This window comes from Oryx dammah, unplaced genomic scaffold, assembly GCF_014754425.2.
Source record: "Oryx dammah isolate SB20612 unplaced genomic scaffold, SCBI_Odam_1.1 HiC_scaffold_6, whole genome shotgun sequence".
Lineage (NCBI taxonomy): Eukaryota > Metazoa > Chordata > Mammalia > Artiodactyla > Bovidae > Oryx > Oryx dammah.
The window spans coordinates 10155300-10174362 of NW_024070190.1; the positions used below are offsets into that span (position 1 = coordinate 10155300).

The 19063-nt window shown below is 43.9% G+C and overlaps 1 protein-coding gene across 5 annotated transcripts in view; it reads left to right on the forward strand.

Annotated features, from left to right (window-relative positions):
- SIPA1L2 (signal induced proliferation associated 1 like 2) overlaps nt 1-16646 on the forward strand; it is a 246651-nt gene extending 230005 nt beyond the window's left edge. For 3 of the 5 annotated variants that reach the window (XM_040242739.1, XM_040242738.1, XM_040242740.1), the window contains exons 20-23: nt 10272-10325; nt 10852-10975; nt 12069-12150; nt 15395-16646. In XM_040242739.1, the coding sequence (XP_040098673.1) occupies nt 10272-10325; nt 10852-10975; nt 12069-12150; nt 15395-15541 (407 nt within the window). In that variant the 3' untranslated portion in view covers nt 15542-16646. The remainder of the gene's footprint in view (nt 1-10271; nt 10326-10851; nt 10976-12068; nt 12151-15394) is intronic. The other 2 variants (XM_040242742.1, XM_040242743.1) reach the window with 1 other exon arrangement.
- The last annotated feature ends 2417 nt before the right edge of the window (nt 16647-19063 follow it).

A 19063-nucleotide genomic window follows, 5' to 3' on the forward strand; every position in this document is an offset into this window, starting at 1 on the left:
CTGGCAAGCTCCTCTCAGCCCTACCCTCACATTCCTTTCATCAGGGTGTTTCTGAGCTGATGTTTGAGGCCAGCTGCACATTGGCATTGTCAGACAAGGGAGGAAAAAGCAGGGACATCCTGCTAGCCAGTGACTCAGGGCAGAGGTGCCTAAGTTGAACAGATAGAACGTGGGATTCTGTTTGCTAGGGGAGCAGACTTTGGTTCCCTGCCCTTTCTGAACTTTCCAAACAACATTCTACAGAAAATATGGAGGGAGTTGAGGTCATGTTTAAAAGTTCCAGTCACTTTTCAGTGCCAATCCATAGGGTAGTATGCCATCTTGAGACAATAGTCAGTTCAGAAAGATTCAAAAATCTGCAACTCCAGACCTTTGACTAATCAGACCCTTTTGTATCAGTGTCAGCTCCACTGTGATGGAAGTGGACACGGTGGTGACCATGTGATCCGTCCCCTTGACCACTTTTTTTTTTTATTAATTAGTTTTATTGAAGTATAGTTGATTTAGAATGTTGTATTAATTTCTGCTGTATAGCAAAGTTTAGAATGTTGTATTAATTTCTGCTGTATAGCAAAGTGATTCGGTTATATGCATATACACACACACGTGCTTTCTCGTATTGTTTTTGTCCATTGTGGTTTATAGTTCTCTGCTCTATACAGCAGGACTTTGTGTTTTATCCATCCTATATATAATATAGTTTGCATCTGCTAACCCCAACCTCCCAGTCCATCCCTCCCCTAACCTTCCCCCCGACCTTGGCAATTCCTAGTCTGTTCTCTCTGTCTGTGAGTGTTTCTCTTTCGTAGATAAGTTCATTTTGTCATATTTTAGGTTCCACATGTAAGTGATATCATATATTTGTCTTTCTCTTTCTGACTTACTTTACTTAGTATGCTCATCTCTAGGTGCCTCTGCGCTGCTGCACGTGGCATTACTTCATTCTCTCTTATGGCTGAGTAGTATTCCATTGTATATATGTACCACATCTGCTTTATCCATTCATCTGCTGATGGATATTTAGGTTGTTTCCATCTCAGTTGTCATGAATAGTGCTGATGTGAGCATAGGCATCCCTCAGCACTTTAAAAAGAAAGGTCTTTACTGGGATGACCAGTTGCCCTGCTTGTGACTTTATCTTTCTGTACCAATTCTCGAAGCTATTCCTGAGCTAGACTCAACTTCATGAAGAAAAGATAGTCCAGAAAGCCCCTGTGTGCCTGTTTAATCATTACAAAGTAATCAAGGCAGCTGAAGATGCCTTACTGAGCTCAGACCCCTCTGGAAAAAGTCTGGGCCCACACATGATTAGTCAGCACGTTTGAAGACAGGCTTTAAAAAATGGAATGTATCTGTTGGATTGAGATGCCATGAGCCTTGTATAATGCCATACTGTCATTTATCCCTAGCAGGCATGACTCTTCCCTGCCGTTCTGCCTCGTTTATGTCCCACACCTTTATCTAAGAGCTAAAATTGACGCTGGACACATGGGTTTAAGAATTTGGTGTTACTATCCTGTGCCGATTCCTATTTCCTCTGGTGTTTTAAGTGAGAACTAACATAAGTGAACATTATCTTCCAGTAGTGCAGACGTGGGCTTCCCTGGTAGCTCAGCTGGCAGGGAATCCACTTGCCATGCAGGAGACCCTGGTTCGATCCTGGGTTGGGAAGATCCCCTGGAGAAGGGATAGGCTACCTACTCCAGTGTTCATGGGCTTGCCTGGTGGTTCAGATGGTAAAGAATCCGCCTGTAATGCGGGAAACCTGGGTTCAATCCCTGGGTTGGGAAGATCCCCTGGAAGAAGGCATGACAACCCACTCCAGTATTCTTTCCTAGAGAATCCCCATGGACAGAAGAACCTGGTGAGCTATATCTCATGGGGTCACAAAAAATCAGACATGACTGAGTGACTAAGCATAGCACAGCACAATGCAAAAGAGCCTATACATTGGCCTGATCCAATCTGTTGTGACCTTATTGGTTGGAATTGGAATTTGCACCATTTTGTAGATAAAAGGAAACTAACTATATTTCTGAACTTAGTTTACAAAATAGTGTTGAAAAATTGTTTTTTTTTTTTAACTCAGTTAAAAGGAACTAAAACAGTCTTTCAAAAGAGGCATCTAAAAGTGTTCCTAATTTTGTATATGGGCTTGGGTTTTGTAACCAAGGAAGAAGCTCCTATCAAATATGAAAAAAAAAGAATACAGCAGCAGTACCAAATTAATCAGCCCCAGTCTTGGTTGCTTAAACATGTTTGAACTCTCCAGGTACACAGAGTACTCTCTGGGTACACAGAAGATACCATTCACAGTGTTGTAGGAATATAACATTCTCCAAGCGTCCTGTGCATAGCATTCTCCAGGGGTCACTAAGAGAAGGCACCATTCCCCACACTTCCCTCCACAGGCATGAAATGGGAATTAAATCAGAAAATAGGAGCAAAACATAAACGAAAATCTTTAACAATTCAGACAGTTCTAAATATTTGTCTAGTGATAACTGTGCTTCCCAGGTGGCGTAGCAGGTAAATAATCTGCCCGCAGTGCAGGAGACACGGGCTCAGTCCCTGGGTGGGAAAGATGCCCTGGAGGAGGGCATGGCAGCCCACGCCAGTATCCTTGCCTGGAGAACCCCATGGACAGGGGAGCCTGGGAGGCTGCAGTTCATAGGGTTGCAGTGAGTTGGACACAATTGAAGCGAGGAAGAATTTAGGACTGTGATAAGAGAGTCTTTTTCTTTTCTAGTAAGTGAAGATGAAGAAGAGGCTGCCTAGAAAAGTCTTTGGAGTACAGCAGGGAGTAGGCCTTAAACAAAAAGACTGCTTCAGAAACTTATATTTAAATGGAAAAACAAAGTGAAAATTAAGTAACTGTACTTCAAAAACATTCTACAGAGGTTGTGAAAGAAAACAAAAAAAAGGGGGGAGAAAGAAAGAAATTAAATGATTTTCTTAACAAACTTTCAATTGAAATTTCTGTGCAATTTGTAGATTTAATTAATGATCATTTTTTCTTTGAATATTGGTAAGCCAATATAAATTGGTTCAGAAAATGAACACTCAAGTGAACAAAATTAGAAATGAGGAAGGAAATTAGTATTAAATAGATGAGAGATGATAGCATGATTAAGGAATGGATAGCATGATTAAGGGATGTCACTTTATTCCTATGTAGGAATAAATCTGATAAATAAGATAATTGGATATTTCCTGCAAGAAAGGAGGAGGGAAAGAACATGAGAAACAGTAAGTGGAAGTCAGAGTGTGGAGGGCATTGAGAAAATTATGCAAGAATATTTCCAGATCCCAAATATCACCCAAAACTAATGTTCACAGTTAAGTATTTTCAAAGTTTCAAAGAGCGATAAGGCCCTTGCATAAATTTTTCTTGAAATGTATTAGCAGCCTCATTGCATAATAGGATTCTTTCCTCATAGCACATAGAAAAGAAAAATTGTAAGACAATCTTAGTCATTAGTGTTGATGTGAGACAGCTTAGATGAAGCTCAGTCATAAATTGAAAAGATATTCATTGTTATTAGCAAGAAATTAGCTGGTTTAATAAAAGAAAACTTTTAATCATAATAAGTTATAATAGATGAAGTCATTAAAAGTTGTCATATCAATTTCTCAGAAAGGGTACGTATAATAGAATTAAGACCTATTTCTAGTAAAAATTAAGAGTCGAGAGATATCTTCAAACCCTAACAAAGAATATCAACTTTATTCCACAATACTTTTAAAGGTTCAAGTGTAGTTGATTTACAATGTTATGTTACTTTCAGCTGTAAACAAAGTGATTCAGATATATGTGTTATATATACAAACGTGTGTATAAATATTTGTTTTTTCTTTTTCATACTCCTTTCCCTTATATGATATTACAGGATATTGAATATAGTTATATAATACTATACCAAATAACACTTAATGGAAAAAATTTTTTAATGTTTAAAGTGTATCACTTAAGTCTAGAGGCTAAACAAGGATATCCTCAGAGATCATGTCCTTTAATTTGTACTGGAATCCAGTATTCAAAAGAGTAAATTTTGAAAGGAAATATTTGTGGATATAATTCTATATCTAGAAAATATAAATCAAAAAGAAATTATTAGATATTATAAAGTAGGTATTCTAAAGTATATTTCATATTTTTATAAGCCTCATTTCAAAGCATTGTTAGCCTTTTCTTTTTTTTTTTAATTTTTTATTTTACTTTACAATTCTGTATTGGTTTTGCCTTAACAAACCACCCTAAAATTTATGGCTAAAGACTATAGTTTGTCATGTCTCATGATTCTATGGGTTGGCCAGGCTCAGCTGAGTGGTTCTTCCGTTTCCTGTTTTCAGTTGATGTCAGTCATGCAGCTGTATTCAGCTGAAGCTCAACTGGGTCTGGAGCACTAAGGTGACTCCTCTTATATGCCTGTATCTGGAACACTGGGATCTGGCTGGAGCCTTGTCCCCAGCAAAGTAATTGTACTTCTTCACATGTGACTTAAGGAGTCAGGAGAGCATAAGCAGCGGATATGTGATGTTTCAAGACCCAGAACATTATATCCACCACATCCGATTGGGTAGAGGAAGTCCAAGGCCAGCCCAGATCCGAGGATGGAAGTAGGCTCTTCCTCCTGGTGTGAGGAGTAGCATGAGCAGCTGTCCACATAGAGTCATAAAGGAAACCTTAGCAAGGTCAAAATAAATTCCTTGGGAGTTCACCCATCGTTAGAATCATAAGGAGAGAAGGCACTGGGCACTTTGATACCTGAAAAGTCCTGATATTTGGAAGGATAGGAATGGATAGAAAGCACACAGGAAAGATGAGAGCCCTTCCTGAGTTAATTCACAGATTTTGTACCATTTCAATTCAAATATCTGTAGGATACTTGCATCCATTTGGAAAATAGATGAATAATGGTCAACAATAAAAGTTTACTGTAAGTCAGTAATAATTAAAACAACATAGTAATGATTCAAAAAATAGAAATTAGTCCTTTTGAAGGAAAAAAAAAAAGACCAAAACCTTTGTATATTTAAGAGTTAAATGGGGAGTGGGGTGGGATTTCCATACTCCATTTGGATTTAGGAATTGGAAAAGTCGATTCTAGAAAAAGTAAAGACAAAGATTAATGTTTTAGAAGCATGCCAGTACCATAACTATGGATTTGTGAGAGAACATGCAAAATGTAATGGGACCAGATAAAAGTATTTAAATCTTTTATGAACCTGGAAGAGAACATTAAAGGGGGAACTGGGGAACATGGGTAAGATTTGTAATACATTTGACAGGTGAAACCTAAGTGTTTCCAATGAAGGAAGGCACATGACCACCAAAAAATACCAAATGCCCGAGAAACAAATGGTCAGGACATACGAGACACGGTCCAAGAGAAGGATCACACAATAAGTAAGGACTTGAAAAGGGTTTGGCCGCACATATAAATGTAGACAATACTGAGCTCCCTTGCGAGTATGATAAACCACGCAGCAGCTCGGAACAGTTACGAAGAACACTCTCAGCTGGTGTCGTCACAAAGATTATGAAACAATCCATCTTTGTGTTCAAGCAGCATGACAGCATATAACTGGAGCCAGAAAATGTACCCACCCTTGGACCAGAAATCTCACTCCTGAGAACTTGCTTACTGGCAATGATTCAAAAGAATAGAAACCGTTCAATACAGAAATGCTGTGCAGTGTTGCTAAACATTAATTAATAAGTAAATAGATATGTTATGCAACTCTGCTCCAAAACCAGTGTCTAAAAATTGAGAACTCCTTCATAAGCTTGTGAGAGAGAAGGTGAGTCAAGGGCAGAGGGCCTCTTGCCAGGGTCCGTGCCTGCCACTCCATTCTCCTGTGATAGTTTGAAAACTGGCTCAGTCCCAGTCCTGGCTCGCTGCCATGCGGGCAGTTGTTTTGTTTTCAGGGCAAGGGGTGAGATGTGACCCTCTGCCCATCAGAACTCCTACACAGCACCTCTCATCAATGTTACTATACACTGAGGCCATCATCTGTCCCCCTTGCCTACTTTTCACTTCCTTTGTGTATGAAGTGAAAGGAATAATGTAGGGTAGAGAGGGACCAAATGATACAGAGAGAGATCCTGTCCCCCTGGTATGGTCAAGTGAACAAAACCCAACTAGCAAAACTGGCTGTGGGTTGGACAGTGAAACAGGAGAAGGAGAGTGGAGTCTTTTTAAAAGTCCTAGGATTCAAGGTGGTTCTCGTTTGTCGGAATATCAGGGGTGGCCAGTTGGTGTGTTCTCGGGCATTTGTTAACTGGATGATGTTGTCTTAAGTGGAACGAAGCGTTAAAGGCAGCTTTATAAACCGATGATCAGAGACTAAATGTCAGTATCCCACACAGCTCCCTGCAGGCCTTTCCTCCCCTCGAGATTTCACCTCTTCCCCACTGGTGGTAATTATTGCAAGCGGATGTGTGAGCTAGTGGCATGTGCAGAATTAACTCATTTAGCAGACAGCACTGTAGAAATGGAATAGTTCATGTAAGTGTATCTTCCGGAGAAGTACAAGTTTACACTTTTTATTAGGTTACCTATGCCCTTGGTTTCTTGAACAGAGCATGAAAAGCATACATTTTAAACAAATTTTTAATTGGAGGATAATTGTTCTATAATTTTGTGTTTGTTTCTGCCATACAATGACTCAAATCAGCCATAAGGGTATGTGTGTATATATATTGACTCAAATCAGCCATAAGGGTATGTGTGTATATATATTGACTCAAATCAGCCATAAGGGTATGTGTGTATATATATATATATCCCTTCCCTCCTTAGCCTCCTTCTCACCCACCCCCAGCCCACTCCTCTGGGTCATCACAGAGCGCCGGGCTGGGCTCCCTGTATTATATAGCGATGTGTGTGTGCTCACTTGTAGCTAGAGAGCCCCAACTTTTCTGTAATGTGTAGTGTGGCAAAGACATTGGAACAGCTTTGTTTGTGGAAATGCTGCTAAGTCGTTTCAGGCGTGTCCGACTCTGTGTGACCCCAGAGACGGCAGCCCACCAGGCTCCCCCGTCCCTGGGATTCTCCAGGCAGGAATACTGGAGTGGGGTGCCATTTCCTTCTCCAGTGCGTGAAAGTGAAGTCGCTCAGTCGTGTCCGACTCTTTGCGACCCATGGACTGCAGCCCACCAGGCTCCTCTGTCCATGGGATCTCCCAGGCAAGAGTGCTGGAGTGGGGTGCCATCGCCTTCTCCGTTGTGGAAATGGGTTTCATTTAATTTAGCCTCACGCGTGCGTGTCCTGTATGGCATGCATCTGGGGCGTATCTGTTCTCTTCCCGGCCCTCAGCAGACATGGCTAGTTCATCAAGCACTCGTCCCTCACGAAGCAGGCTTGGCCTTATGAGGTTCGTTGCTCCACACAGCTGGCCTGGGGTCACGGGGATTATTTGCAGGCAACTGTTGTGTCAGCGATCTCAGCTCCACACTGATGTGGAGTAGCCTACTGACTGTGCATGCTCTTGTTCAGTACTAAACGCACCAAGATGAGAAACTGACAATAAACAAGGTCCTACTGTGTAGCACAGGGAGCTATATTCAATATCCTGTAATAAGCCATAATGGAAAAGAATATCTATATCTATATATAATTGAATTGCTTTGCTCTACAGCAGAACTCAACACAACATTATAAATCAACTATACTTCAATAAAATAAACTTTAAAAACAAGAAACTGACATTGCAATCAGGTTTTTTAAAGATGATTTCAAGGGAAAACATGTACAGTGTGGGTAATTGGATCCTTGCTGTGCTCACCGTTTACATGAAGTTCATATTCTGAGCCTCCCTTTTTCTTATAGTCTTGTCTGTGCCTTTTGGTTCAATATCAGTAATTTCTTGGTTACTGAGTATTTGTTATTACTGAAATAAGCTCTGGAGGAATAAAGCTTCTACTGGAAACTGTCACTAAATTAGCCATTTTACAAAGTAGTTTAGTGTCTGTACTTAATCAAGTAGTATTCTAGTTGCATTTCAACCTCCCAAGCTTTTTGGATTCAAAGTGAAATCTTTGTGAAATTACATTGTTGGCAAAACTCTTTATTTTTGGCTTCTTGCCTCCTGACTGGTAGGACCTCGTTTCTCCCCAAGGAATGTTTGAATGGCTGCCAGTAAGTTCTGGTTCTTCAAATATTCAGGTATTTTATCAATTCAAGTAAAAATAGATGAAGCAAGCCAAGATGTTTTCATTGAGATATTTAGACTTGATTATCAGAACCAACTATATTAAGAAAGATAGAAACTAACTGAAGTATCACTGGGTTGCATAAAATGTGGGTGAGTCAGCAAAACTTTTAAAAAAGTGAGAAAAATAAATTCTTCCTTTCATTCCTTTTGTTCAGTAGTTAAATTCGCTGTGAAATAAAAAATGTGCTTGCTGTTTTGTTTTGTTTTTGAAGTGGGAATTGTTTCCTGATTCAGGGCTGTCACAGGACAGAAGGTTATCTTGGCACCCTGGCAGCCCAGACCCCCCACCCTTCCCCAGAGCCACTCACCCCCAGCCTGTGCACCCATCCTTCCTGCCCCACCTCTGCTGGTCACATCTCATCAGGCATAAAAGCAAGCAATTCCGAAATTATGCTGTTAATCTTTTTTCAAAAGCATCTTTATTTTATATCAGAGTATAACAATTAACAATTGTTATAACAATTAACAATGTTGTAATAGTTTCAGGTAGATAGCAAAGGGACTCAGCCATACAGACATGTATCCATCCACCCCCTAACTCCCCTCCCATCCAGGCTGCCACATGACATGGAGAAGGGTTCCCTGTGCCATACAATAGGACCTTGGTGGTTATCCATTTTTAATATAGCAATGTGTACATGTCCATCCCAAACTCCCTAACTATCCCTACCCCCCATCCTTCCCTCCCCAGCAACCATAGGTTCATTCTCTATATGTTGTTAATCATAATTAAATTACCAATTATTTCAACAGATGTATAAATCCTACTAGTCTGTCAAATTGGGAACATGGTCATCTCTCAGGAACGTATAGTTATAGAAGGTCTGTCACCCTATAGAAGGTGCAAAGTGTGGAGCGGGCCCTTAAGCCTTTCCGGAATGTTGACTGAAGGACACCTGAGTGCCTGTCAGCAGGCATTGAGGAGTCATGATGGAGGAAAGGGACGTGCGGCTGGGGACCTGCTGCTTGCTCCTTCAGGTGGGGTGCTCAGCACGGCACCCTGACCCTGCAGCCTGGCTCCTTCCAGGGCTCCTGGCAGTTCCACCATCCTCTCTCATTAACGGGCTGTGTGGGACCCTCCAGAAACTACTGGCTGAGCAGGTAGCTTCATTAAGAGACGCAGCCAGCAGCCAAGGGGAGACGTAATAGGTTAAATTAAGCAGAGAGCACCCGTGACACGGAGCCCAGTGCGGTTTCTCAGCCATTAATCAAATCACGTGAAAAAGCAGCAGCAACGCTAGCGCCCCTGCCGCATCCCTCAGAGTCCAGCTGCAGATGCTCTCGGGCACGGGCGTGTGGAGGGGAGTCCGGGTGGATGGTGAGAGGCATCCCTGGGCCTCACCTCACCTTGCTGAAAAGCAGGGTTTTCTCTGCATGCCTTTCAGCATTTCTGGGCCCATGTTCTTGTGTTCAGCCCTCAGAGCTGGGCTAGTCTGGTGCCCATTTCAAAGAATATCACGTTCCCTTTCCTGCCCAGCTCCAGACATTGAATGTGAAGTCACTGGTGCCGGGAACAGAAATGCCCCGTGCTGTTTGGGGGCGGGGGCAGGGGGAGGGAAGATAGTCACGCTGATCACTGCTGCCCGTGCTGCAGATCTTGTCTAAGGGTTTTAGTGAAAATATTTGCTAATCTCTCTCACTGCCACCATCTTCACCTTCAGGGAGCAGGTCATCCAAGCAGACCCAAAATGCTCGCACCTTCCTGCAGCTGGATTGGCGAGTGTGAGGCATGCAACTTAACTGTTGTGCATGACAGCTGTGTGTCCAGCCAGGACCATCACATGTGAAATGTACACTCTGACCACATTCTTTGGCATTGTGTTACAGTCTCTCAGGGCAGTTCTTGGCTTCACACAACATATACACACCGGCAGGCACGCACACACGCTTGCACACATCTGCAGATATGCACACACGTGTACACATGTGGCCCTCAATCCCACACGTCTGTTTTTCAGAGGACCCATCACCTGCACCTTACATGTACCCCGGAGGCACTCAAGGGAGAAGCGAGATTACTGTTCAAAGGAAAATTCTAAATCTTATTTCAGGTCTTGACTCAGATGAAGAACTTGGGCTGCTGTGTCATCACACGTCCTATCTAGGTGATTGTTTGGGGCTGACTGTGGGTGCTCCGTCCTCCATAGCCTTTCCTTTCTGTTTCATTATCTGCACGTGTGCATGGTCATAGAAGTGCGGAGGCTTGGGGATGCACAGGGTGACATGTCCGGGCCATCGTGTCTCAAGGATGCTCTCCAGGTTTGGAGAGAGGTGCCTCTCCCGAGTTCTGTTCATCACCCAACGCCGTTCTTTCCCACCCAGTGACAGCTCTGGCATTTCTTGGGATGTGCACAGAAGAAAGATTGGCTGTAGCAAATCCAGTGTCTGCTTGTTTTCCCCATGGCTGTGGTGTCTGTGTGCTATGCAGCCAAGCTGTGCAGGACAGCCAATCGGAATGCTTGCTGATTGTCAGCAGCTTGCCTGAGTTTGTTTTTCTTTGTTTTCTTTAAAACAGGGCAATAACTGGTTGGGGGAAGGGGCAGATTTTATTTAGAAACTATTCATTTCCACAAGGAGACAGTGCCTTGCAGCTATTCCTAACCCCGCTGTCTGTGTGTCTCCCCTTCCCAGACCAGAGAGTGGCGTCCTTCTGTACCCTGACGGACATGCACCCTGAGCAGGACCTGGAAGGGGCCCAGGAGCTGCCTTTATGTGTCAATACTGGCAGTGGCCAAGATTTCCTGGACCCAGCTGGGTATGTGTCCCCTGTGGTGTGCCTCTTTCCCATGTCCCAGGCCCCAGCGATTAACAGAAACTCAGCCCAGAGCAGCCAGGAAACCGTTTCCCCTGTCTTCACCTAGTCCTGAAGGACCCAGAGAAGGGACTGAGCAGGCCTGAGTCTGCTTCCTGCCCTGCTGGGCTGGATGGAGCTTGTGCCCCACGGGCGAGTCCTGCCTCCAAGACGTGCAGACCTCCTGGATGGTGAGGTTGAGTTCCCGCGTGGGAGGGGGTGGCCCCAGTCAGTGTCTGCCACCTGATCACAGCAGCAGCACTGGACAGGGGACCTTGCTGAGCACCCTCCCTCTGCCAGGCTGCACGTACTCAACTCCTGAGCACACATGCTCCCCTCAACTCTGGGCCTTCACCCAGCCCCTCACCTCCCACTGAAGTATGCCAGGAGCCAGCTGTCTCTACCCCTGTGTTCTTCTTTCTTCTTCTTCTTTTTTTTAATACTTCTTTTCTGCATCACACAACATGCGGGATCTTAGTTCCCCAATAGGGATTGAACCCATGCCCCTTGCATGGCCAACACAGAGTCCTAACCACCAGAGCACCAGGGAAGTCCCTCTGTCCCTGCGTTCTTGATGTGTTCGTCACCCACAGAGTGATACTTTCTCAGTGCCATCCACTCCTAATTCCCACTCTTCTATCAACTTGAGTGGCCAGTGACTTGCATGAACATCTTGGTGATGAATTTCTTGATACTTTCTTGATAGAGAAAGGCAAACTGGGGCAGTTGAGTCTCTCTTTGGTTCCCAGGACTTGATTCTGGTCTGCCTAATCTCGGCTACCTAAACGCATTTAGATCATCTATCTTTTGTTTTCTTACCAGTGTATACGCCAGTAGAGATTCTGAAGCCCCTTGTAAGTCAAAAGCCACCCAGGAGAGATTTTCCACCAAAGCAGTGACATGTTGACCTTCAACATCTGACATAATCTTATTTATTTTCTTGCTGTGCTCTCGGCACATGATAGAATGTCTTCCATGAAAACATTGCCAACTTACTGAATGCCCTGGCTTGACTTCAGCACTCTTGAGTTATTCTAAGTCATTCCTTCCTTGCTAGGGAGCGGTCTCCATCCACACTGACTGGGAAAGTCAACCAGCTGGAGCTGATTCTTCGGCAGCTGCAGACAGACCTTCGGAAGGTAAAACAGTCAATTGGAAGTTCCTGCTCAGAACTCTTTCTCTTATACAATCAACCCCTTTTAACTACTAGGAATAAAAAGAAAAACCCTTGAGAACAATAAGTGCCCTAATCAAAGCCCAACAGTAAATGGGAATGGAGATGCCCAGGTCTGACTCCATCTCCTGCCCACAGCTGCTGTATTTTATTGTAGGAGACACAGGATCCAGTGGATCTGACTGAACGAGGATGAGCCTTTGGGTGGCCAGTCTGCAGAGTGAGGTAGACAGGCAGCATACTAGCATTTGTCAGTTCAGTGGGTTATCAGTTATGAGTTGACCTAAAAGGAGTTAGTTGGTGCCAGGAAGCCTGGTCTCCCCAAGCTATGGTCCCCCCAGTGAGCCAGTGTCTTCTCTACCCATCAACCTGTGTGTGCTCAGGTCCTCAAAAGACATGACATTGTTTATTCCATGGGCATTTGCTGAGCTCTTGTTGAATTATCAGTGCCATGCTGGGTAGCTGCTTCACTCCCCAGGAAAATGAAATGGAGTACAGTAGCTGGAGGGTGGTAGTTGGGTGGGGAGGGTTTTGTTGGTGAAAGAAGGGAGAAGTAACAGCGGACATGAATGCTGGTGGAAATAACCCAGTTGGGAGGGAAAGAATGGTGGGAATAAAGAGTGTAATGTCCTAAGCCTAACAAGGAGGGTGTAGCCCCAGATGTGAGTAGGGACTGTTCTCAATAGTTACCAGAGCAGAGTGTATATGAGTGATTCATGCACGAGTGCAAGTCTACCTTAGAGATACTGCAGGTTTGGTTCCAGACTACTGCAATAAAGTGAATATCACGATAAATTGAGTCACATGAATATTGTGGTTTCTCAGTTCATATAAAAATTATGTTTACACTGTACTGTACTGTAGTCTGTTAAGTGGTGCAATAGCATTATGTCTACAAAAACAATGTACATTCCTTAATTAAAAAATACTTTATGCTAGAAAGTGCCACAACAGTTAGAGTAGTGACACTGAAGATCAGAGATCCCTGTAACAAATGTAACAGCAATGGAAAAGTTTGGAATATTGGGAGAATTACCAGATGTGGCACAGAAACGTGAAGTGAGCAAATGCAGTTGGCTAAATGGTGCTGAGAAACTCGCTTAATGCAGGGTTGCCACAAACCTACTAATTGTAAAACGTCAGTCTCTGCAAAGCCTAGTGAAGTGAGGTATGGGCTGTAGTCCAAACAGAGGCGGGTTGACAAAGTTCTCCTCTAGTTTACTTCTTTATTCCAGAACTGAGAGTGAGCAGTGGGAAAGAGGGTGAGAGATACAAGGATGGAGGGAAGGTGTAGAATGGAGGGTAATTGGGTATTTAGTGGGATTGTCCAACATGGATGACCAGCTGTCCTAGTTTACCTGATGGGTTTAGGATACAGAACTTTTAGAGCTGGCACCGGGAACATCTCAGACCAACTGAGATGGCTGGTAATTCTGTTTCCCGATAGGTGTAAAATAATTGGAGAGTTGAATTTAACCAATATTAGAGTTATGCAGTTTGTAAAGGATATGATTAAACTGAGGGACTCAGAGTCTAAGCTGGGTGAGGCGGAATAATGTCCCTGCAATGGGTGTCAATGGACATTAACCATAAGGCAGGATTGGTGGGTTAAGATCATTTTTGAGGGGTGGATACTGAAGAAATTCTTTCAAAAAGACAACAGGCAGTGATCAGGCAGTCAGGGCTTGAAACATTTAGGAACATGTGCAGTTATCAATAATAGCTTCAAGGTCCAGGATATGGCTGAGGCGGGGTGAGGAGTAGTGAGGAGGGTGGGCTTAAGATCACAGAAAGGCTGAATCATATGGATTGTCTATTGGGTCTTGAAATCATTAACAGACATGATGAATGGAGATGGAAAGAAGAAAAGTGAACCATGTTCTAGAATCTTCCATGATGGGAAGGGCTGGAGATATAGTTGACCATGGCAAAGAGCAGGGGTGCCAGGTCTTACAGCCAATGTCATGCTGTCAAAGGAGCTGGGATTTTAGGGAAGAGCAATTTCCTGCACTGGGCAGCAGGGGCAAGGTGTTGGCCTGCCTTGCCTCTAACCAACGTGCTCTTCAAAACAAGCCCTCACCATTCTCAGCTGCTGGGAAAGCAGTATCCCCAAGAGAGAGCCAAGACTCATTTACAGCTGAAATTAAAGGAACACTCATGGAAGAAGGTGTTGAGGGTATAGAAGGTTTTAGTGACAGGACACACTCCATGGGTAGAGGAGTAGGGCTGGAGGTCATGAGAGGCTGGCAGCTGGGCTGCAGCAGGGATGTCTGAGCTGTGTTGGGAATGAGAGCCCCGAGTGAGGGGAGAACAGGAGCTTGAGCCTCTTGCAGTGACCAAGAGAAGACCAGACTTGAGTGGGCTGAGTTAGCAACCAGTCCTAATCTAAGCCTCCTCTTGAGACTGGTGTCTTTGTTCATTAGATGAGGCAAGTGGTGTTGGGGACGGGTTTTGGAGGGACAGGAAAAAGGAGCAACCATCAAAGACAGGACCAGATATGCTAAGGGGGCCAGTGTCCTGAAGAGCCTGAGCTCCCAGCTCAGCACTGCAGGTGTGTCTGCGGTGTTGACAAACAAGTCACCTCCCTTTAAAAATAGCACTCACCGTGAGGATGACCTCCTCTTTCTCTCTTGGTCAAGATATCCCTTTCAGCATTTGGGAGCTCAAATTTGTGTGTATTGGACACAAATTACTGTCTATTGGAAACTGTGATTCTTCTGAAAAATCTTGACTATTTGAACAGTTTTTAGTAGCACACTTTGAAGGTTATTATGGAAATACACCTTCTCAGGAAAGCTTTCAGATGAGAAGAGATGGTGGAAACCAAGCCCACAATCAGCAGCTCTGCAGATTCTGACTTGTCTAGTAAGAAGGCAGGCCGTGGAAGCTCTGTCCTCCTATCCAAGGCTACACCTCTTCCCAGGCCCCCTTTTTCAGAGAGAAGATGATCGAAACTGGTCATCTTCCCATATAACAGCTGTCTTGGCTCCTATGGGAGCAAAGTGGGATGAAAGGAAAGAGTATTCTTAGTTACTTACTCTCACCCTCATTTTTGGGGAAGCCAGAACAGGCAGTCAGATCCCCTCTGCCCCCAAGAAATAAACAAATCTGTAAAATACGAAAGTAGGGATAGAAGTGCTCAGACTGCTGCCGGGAGGAGAGACTGTCTAGCAGGTGCATGACTGTTTGTCTCCGTCCCCCTGTCCCAGGAGAAGCAGGACAAGGCAGCGCTGCAGGCGGAGGTACACCACCTGCGGCAGGACAACCTGCGGCTGCAGGAGGAGTCGCAGACAGCTGCGGCCCAGCTGCGCAAGTTCACAGAGTGGTTCTTCAACACCATCGACAAGAAGCCGTAACCAGGCCACCGCCCACCCGGGGACCCTGGGGAAGCCCAGAGTCCCTTCATAGTCGCCAACATGTGGTTTCTTGCTGTGCTTCTGGCCCATCGTAGCTGTGTTTGCTGTCCCGCTCTGTCTAGCACCATGCCCCCAGCAGGACAGGGAGCCACCGTGTGACCGCAGAGAGCAACACCCGTGAAGATGAATGTAACGCTGGTGTCGAGATGAATGTAAACTCTGGTGTCAGTGTGGACCTTTCAGGCTCTGCTAAAACGGAGCTCTGTGTGGGCTTACCTCACAAGGGACGATGGTTGGGCTTTATGTATCAGGTGACCCGGTAGAGATATTAAAGCAGTTTACCATAGTTTGGGCTTTAGAATTGTAAAATAAACATGAGAACAAATAATCAGACATATACTTTAATGTTAAAGGTGCTCTATTTTTTTGGATGTACAGTAGTTTTATTTCCACAGCCACATTATCATAGCAATAAGAAAGAAGCAGATGAAATAGTTGGAAAAGCCGTGTCGGGGCAGGGGGGACAGAAAAAACACTGATGTGTCTAACACAAGTTCAAATGCAGTTCCTTTAGAGACTTATTTATTTGCAGGAGCAAACGGTGCCTGAATATTAACAGTGTTCTGATTAAAAAAAAGATTCATATGCCTTGTAAATGGCTCACTGAGTAGTCACTTCAACTCTTAGTTCACTTTTGTATAGTTAATGCTCTGTTGAAAAAAAGCGTCAATCTGCTTACTTACAAGAGCCCTCCTGTGTGCCGTGAGCCAGCAGAATCACTTGTACAATGCCAAATTTGTTTATCTTTGTACAGAAGCTTTGATGAAGTGTCTTGTATTTAACACCCTTATTTAAGCTTATTTAACCTTAAACTGTTAATTTTATAAACTTCGGTTTCACCTGCACTGTGACGGAGGGCGGTGTAGGTGGCAGAGAGCTCAGAAGAGGCTGAGCTTGCCAGAGCAGAGTGCGGAATGGGGCCGGACCTTCTAACAACTGGATGCTGCTAGTAACAAGTTGTTTGTATTGCTTTACCATTTTTAACTGTTCTATTTGAGATGAACGTACATTTTGCTTTTTTTAATAAATGTTTAAAAGGAGTCCACACAAGAAACTGTGTTATCAGGTGAATGTAGACTTTGCTGCTCTGATATGTCAACAATCTGAGTGTATGAGAATTTATTCTGGGACCTTAATCTATACTGAGTACTACTTAGCCTGCTTACAGAATCCCAACCTGATTTAAAGTAAAGAGTTGCTAGTAGCAGTTAATGGTTGCCACGTGCCAGACCCTGTTCTTCACACTCTTCATCCATTTCATTGAACCCTAGCATTACTCTTCCTAGTTGGGTGCTGGGATTCCCATCTTCCAGCTCAGTAAACTAAGGCTGAAGCCAGGCAGATGCTTTTGCTTTACAAGGTAACCAAGCAGATACAAAAGTTGATGTTATTTAGAGAAAACAAAGGAACCTGATCTAGCCTCCCTGATGGACAGTCTTCCCACCTCCCTAAGCCGTACCTATAGACAAGACCAGAAGGTTTCTGTTCTTTGGTCATGCCACCTGGCATGTGAGATCTTGGTTTTCTGACCAGGAATGGAACGTAGGCCACTCGTACTAGAAGCGCAGAGTCTTAACCCCTGGACTGCCAGAGAGGTCCCACCAGAAGGTTTCTGTTTTGTTTTTGAAGAAATAATTCTCTGTCTATACTAGGGCTTCCCTGGTGGAAGCCCAGTTACTAAAGAATTCTCCTGCAGTGCAGGAGACCTGGGTTCAGTCTCACATCCCCTGGAAAAGGAAATGGCTCCTCACCCCAGTATTCTTGCCTGATACTAGCAAAGAATGAATCGTCTCTCAAGTCCTCCCCCAGAGGCCGTGCCAGAGAACATGACCCTGTGTGGGCCTATGGGACTTTTGTCAAATGAATGTTTCCAGTCAGCAGCCAAGCTGTAGAAAATCACTGTCCTCCCGTGGTGCATGTGGTTTTGAGCAACTTGATGTCCTCATGGACACTTGTTAATTACAAAATGTACCCTTAGCAGCTCAGCACAGTTTTCTGTATGGACTTACTGTGTATAAATATTAGACTGTATCCAGTAAAAGTCATTTTTATTTCAGAATAAGTAATATCAAGCAAGGGTTCCCCTAACATATGCAGTGACCTATTATGTGTTAAGGCCATTTTCACATATGACAAAGTTAATTTGTATTTCATAGGCTTTATCCTGCTATTCTCAGTCTTAAGGAGCAGGTTTATCATTAAAAATATAAATTACTGTGGGCACGGGCAAAGAATATAACAATACAGTCCTGCCTTCACTGATATCATAGTTATCTTTGAAATGCCAAGAATCGTCTGTCCTGCTAACCCATTAAAATGCAGAAATTGATGACATGTCATTAACTGAGATCTCCTTCAAACTCATGAAACCATAAACCATAGTGCTCGTCTGCAGAGCCGAAGATCAAAGAGATATCTACAAAAAACAGTAAGAAGCATGCTCTTCATAGAGTTCCTCATGAAGAACTGTGACAATGGTCAGTAATGGAGAACATGGATATTAACATCCCTTGTTCCTTGTGTAAAATATGGGCCTGGGAAGCCTGGATTGCAGTTTAAGAAGAGAACAGACCTGAAATTTAGACTGACCAAAAAACTCTGGTGGTAGAGAAGTCGTGAATATGCTCTTGAAGAGTTGACCCTACTCTTTTTCCCACAAGGAAGGTGACTCACTAGAACAAGCCACCATCTATGGCAAAGCCCCTCTCTGCCACAGTCCCTGTGAACTAGACTCACGCAAACCTTTCTGAGAGACAAAGGCCCACCACTTTTAGTCCCAGCCTCTGAAAGTTATTGATTCATCTCACATCCTCTGAAATCAAGCCAATGTTTGCCCTTCAGAATTTCCAAGTTGGGGGATGGAGCAGGGGAAGGGAGGGTTGCAGGAGGAGGTGATGAAGATATTTATAGATGCTTTGCCCTTTTGGGTGACTGGTAAGAATCAGTTCCAGTTCACTTGAGCATTTGTGGATTTGGTGCTTACAAATTTAAAACCACTCCCCTAGTTGTAGCCAATGCAGTTTATGCATATTACACACTAGCAGAAAGGAAAGTGGATAGAGTTGACTGGGTTTAATTCAACACCTGCCTTTAAGGCAGGTGGGAGGGAAATGTGTTTGTTGATGCTCCTCAGAGAGAACGTGGTAAGAGATGTGCAAAAATCCAAGGAATGCATTGGGTTTCTGACCTATGACCTCCAAGTTAACCCAACGACCTAGCTTCCTCAGTTCAGTTCAGTTCAGTCTCTCAGTCACATCCAACTCTGCCACCCCATGGACTGCAGTACTCCAGGCTTGCCTGTCCATCACCAACTCCCAGAGCTTACTCAAACTCATGTCCATCGAGTCAGTGATGCCATCCAACCATCTCAGCCTCTGTTGTCCCCTTCTCTTCCTGCCTTCAATCTTTCCCAGCATCAGGGTCTTTTCAAATCAGTCAGTTCTTTGCATCAGGTGGCCAAAA